The sequence below is a fragment of the Asparagus officinalis genome, unplaced genomic scaffold, assembly GCF_001876935.1.
Source record: "Asparagus officinalis unplaced genomic scaffold, Aspof.V1 AsparagusV1_Un2358, whole genome shotgun sequence".
NCBI classification, from domain to species: domain Eukaryota; kingdom Viridiplantae; phylum Streptophyta; class Magnoliopsida; order Asparagales; family Asparagaceae; genus Asparagus; species Asparagus officinalis.
Genome location: NW_017974617.1, coordinates 973 through 3,778, shown reverse-complemented (window position 1 = coordinate 3,778; position 2,806 = coordinate 973). Strand labels below are relative to the sequence as shown.

Here is a 2,806-nt window from a genome sequence, read left to right as displayed (position 1 = left end):
CGTTGATCTCTCTCTCTCTCGAACTCGATCTCGATCCGCGAGCGGAGTTCGTCGCAGATCCGGACCACCGCAAATCTGGACCACCTCCACGAGCCGACCCCGCCGTTGATATCTCTCTCTCTCTCGAACTCGATCTCGATCCGTGAGCGGAGATCGTCGCAGATCCGGACCACCTCTGCGAGCTCTCTCTCTTCCCCAAAACTCTCCCCAAAATTCCTCCGCGAGATTCCTCCTCCGACGCTGCAGGTAATCTCTCTGGATCCGCGAGCGAAGTTGGATTACTTATGTGGTGAGGTTATTTATTTAGTTAATGCCTAGAATTTAAGCGACTATATGTGGGTAGTTATTGTCTTTTTTAAATTGAAAGACTGGTAATGAGAATAGGGGTTCAAAGTGATGAGTTGCTTGTCCTATGTGCAGAAATTTGCGAGTGGATTGTAACAGCCGGAGCAAAGAAGATGCCTTGAGGTGAAGGTAGAAGTGCAGTAAGCTAGCATATTTTGGGAATCACCAATTTTACCGACTGATAGAGAAGGAAAGGAGTTTTCGTTTCTTTCCCTTGCCTGATTTTACCGACTGGTGGAAATTTTATTGTAAAAGAATGTAAATATTGAGTTGTAAGCTACGTTAGCTTGGGCAAGCAGTTTGAATGTAAGGAATATTTATCTTCAGTTTTATTGTGTGCATGTACAACAAAATGTTCAATGCTGTAGTTCTTCCATGTTTCAACTTTTCATGAGACTTGATGTTCTATGTTCCTTTAGGCTTTTTTTGGTTGTGTCAATTGTTTGGTTGTGGTCTCATATTGAGAATATTTTTTGTTCATTTGATGTTCGGCCTGATCTTAGAGGTATCTAAGATGGTTTTTGAGTTAGTGATTTGTAAGATGGTATGTTGTAATGTTTCAGAGAAATACTGGGTATGCTGAATAATCAAAAAAAAAAGCAACAAATTTGATGTATCCATCTACAATGCACATACTGCACATATTACACAAAGAAAACCCATTTCATGCAACTAGCAACAAATTTGTTGTATCCATCTACAATGCACATATTGCACATATTGCATAAAGAAAACCCATCACTAACAACTCCAAGAAAAACAACTTAGGGAAAGCTCATTGATTTAAAGTTAATCCAAGTTGCTCATAATTGAGTTCGAGCACCATCTAAAAAAAATCAGGTGTTACAAATACAAATAGCAACAACAATTAACAGAAAACTCCCCAAAAGTCAATAAAGTTACAGATCTAGAATCCTAACACAACTTCCATCAAGAAAATGTCTAAATTTCACAACAAAAGTTACAGGAAGCTAGTTACATTAACGCAAGCAAACAAAATTTCATCTCCTCTGTTCATGTACGGAGTGTAGAGGAGTAGCAGACCAACTATCTCCCTTGAAAGTTGAAGAAATGTTCTGTCTTGGAGTTGAACTCTGCTCATAATTTGATTTTTCTGGGTCTTGTGCAAATGAAAATCCCATGATATTTGATTGAACAAATTCTTGTGAACTTTCCATATTCAATTGATGCCCATGTATCTGTCAAAATACTAGTAATATAAACAAATAGCAAAAAAAATCATATATTTATAGCAAACACACACTCACATTATACGGATGAAAGAGCAGTGGCATATATCTACCATTACCATCCGTTATAGGAGAGTGCATAGGTACCTGTAACTGATAGTAATGAATCATATAACACTATAGTTGTTTGAAAACTCATTATACACAAAGTGAAGCATTGTTTTGAAACCTGAGATTGTTGTGAAGAAGGTACATGAGATTGGTCCATTGCATCACAATGTCTTGGAACTTTAGTTACCTATCATTACATAGACATCAATAATGACTATATTCAGCAAGAAGTAAATAATGACTTCAATTATAGTTAGTGATTTGACCTGTGCGAGCTTATTTTTGTTTTTGCTTAACTGAGCTTCAAAGCCTCCCTTTACTCGACGTTTTCCACGATGTGTAGCTTCTCTCTTTTTAAATCCCTTTGCATTCACAACAGTTACATTATTAGAGCAATCAACCAAGACATTTGGAGCTTCATCTTCCACATCTTTTTCACCATTTATTTCTACACGTAACATATCTTCAACCATCTTTACTAACTTATCAGCTTCCATATCTATTGCCTCATATGTCTTCTCACTCTCAGATGCTCTTGATGCAAGTCGAACAAACTTAGAACATAAACTTCTATATCGAGAAGTTTGTTTCAGCCTTGGGTTCTCTACAATCTCGTGCCCATGCATGTCTTGCACAACATTATCAACCCTTGCATTTTTTGTCCACCTCTCTAAGATATATTGTTCAGGTATCTTTTTTATCAATGTAGTTTCTCTGCCTTCTGTCATCACTTTGATACAATGCCTACATAAGACACCTATAGTTTCAAACATCCTACAGCTGCAAGATACTGTAAATTGACCTTCTCTTTTTACTAGCCTCTCCTTCAAGAACCCATCCCTAACAACAGTGAAGATATATTGTTCACCATTATACACACACTTCGTTATGGAAGACTTTAAAGAGTCTTCAAACTGAGCTTGAAATGCCTTAAATATGGCTTTGGTATAAACTTCTCGTGCATGTATCAAGATACTTACCTCCATTTTGCAGTGAACAATCCGGAACAACAAATGATACTCAGCTTCCATTTCCTTATACCGCTTATCAAATACCATTCTTACAAAGTGAGTAAAAAACTCAGGCAATTGTAGGTCTGATTTCAAATACCCCTTCAAACTAGCATTAAAGCTCTCACTCAGTTGTGTAGTTTGCATTCC

At 37.3% G+C, this 2,806-nt stretch overlaps 1 protein-coding gene and 1 long non-coding RNA gene across 2 annotated transcripts; one reads left to right on the top strand and one right to left on the bottom strand.

Moving 5' to 3' along the window:
- The first annotated feature begins 6 nt into the window (after positions 1-6).
- LOC109828558 lies at positions 7-753 on the top strand. Its single transcript, XR_002243753.1, has 2 exons — positions 7-246; positions 421-753. It is a non-coding gene; the product is annotated as an uncharacterized LOC109828558 (long non-coding RNA).
- A 444-nt stretch (positions 754-1,197) lies between these two features.
- LOC109828560 (protein FAR1-RELATED SEQUENCE 5-like) lies at positions 1,198-2,796 on the bottom strand. The gene is made up of 4 exons (XM_020395528.1): positions 1,913-2,796; positions 1,765-1,833; positions 1,614-1,682; positions 1,198-1,544 (listed from the first exon to the last, which is right to left on the bottom strand). Exons 1-4 carry the CDS (start codon positions 2,702-2,704, stop codon positions 1,347-1,349), a joined length of 1,128 nt encoding a protein of 375 aa, XP_020251117.1. The 5' UTR covers positions 2,705-2,796; the 3' UTR covers positions 1,198-1,346.
- Positions 2,797-2,806: the final 10 nt, after the last annotated feature.

Coding starts and splice junctions, on each gene's coding strand:
- LOC109828560 (XM_020395528.1), bottom strand. CDS start 2,704: ATGGTATTTGATAAGCGGTATAAGGAAATGGAAGCTGAGTATCATTTG. Junction 1,834..1,912: donor ACAAAAATAAGCTCGCACAG/GTCAAATCACTA, acceptor ATGTAATGATAG/GTAACTAAAGTTCCAAGACA. Junction 1,683..1,764: donor CTTCTTCACAACAATCTCAG/GTTTCAAAACAA, acceptor TATCAGTTACAG/GTACCTATGCACTCTCCTAT.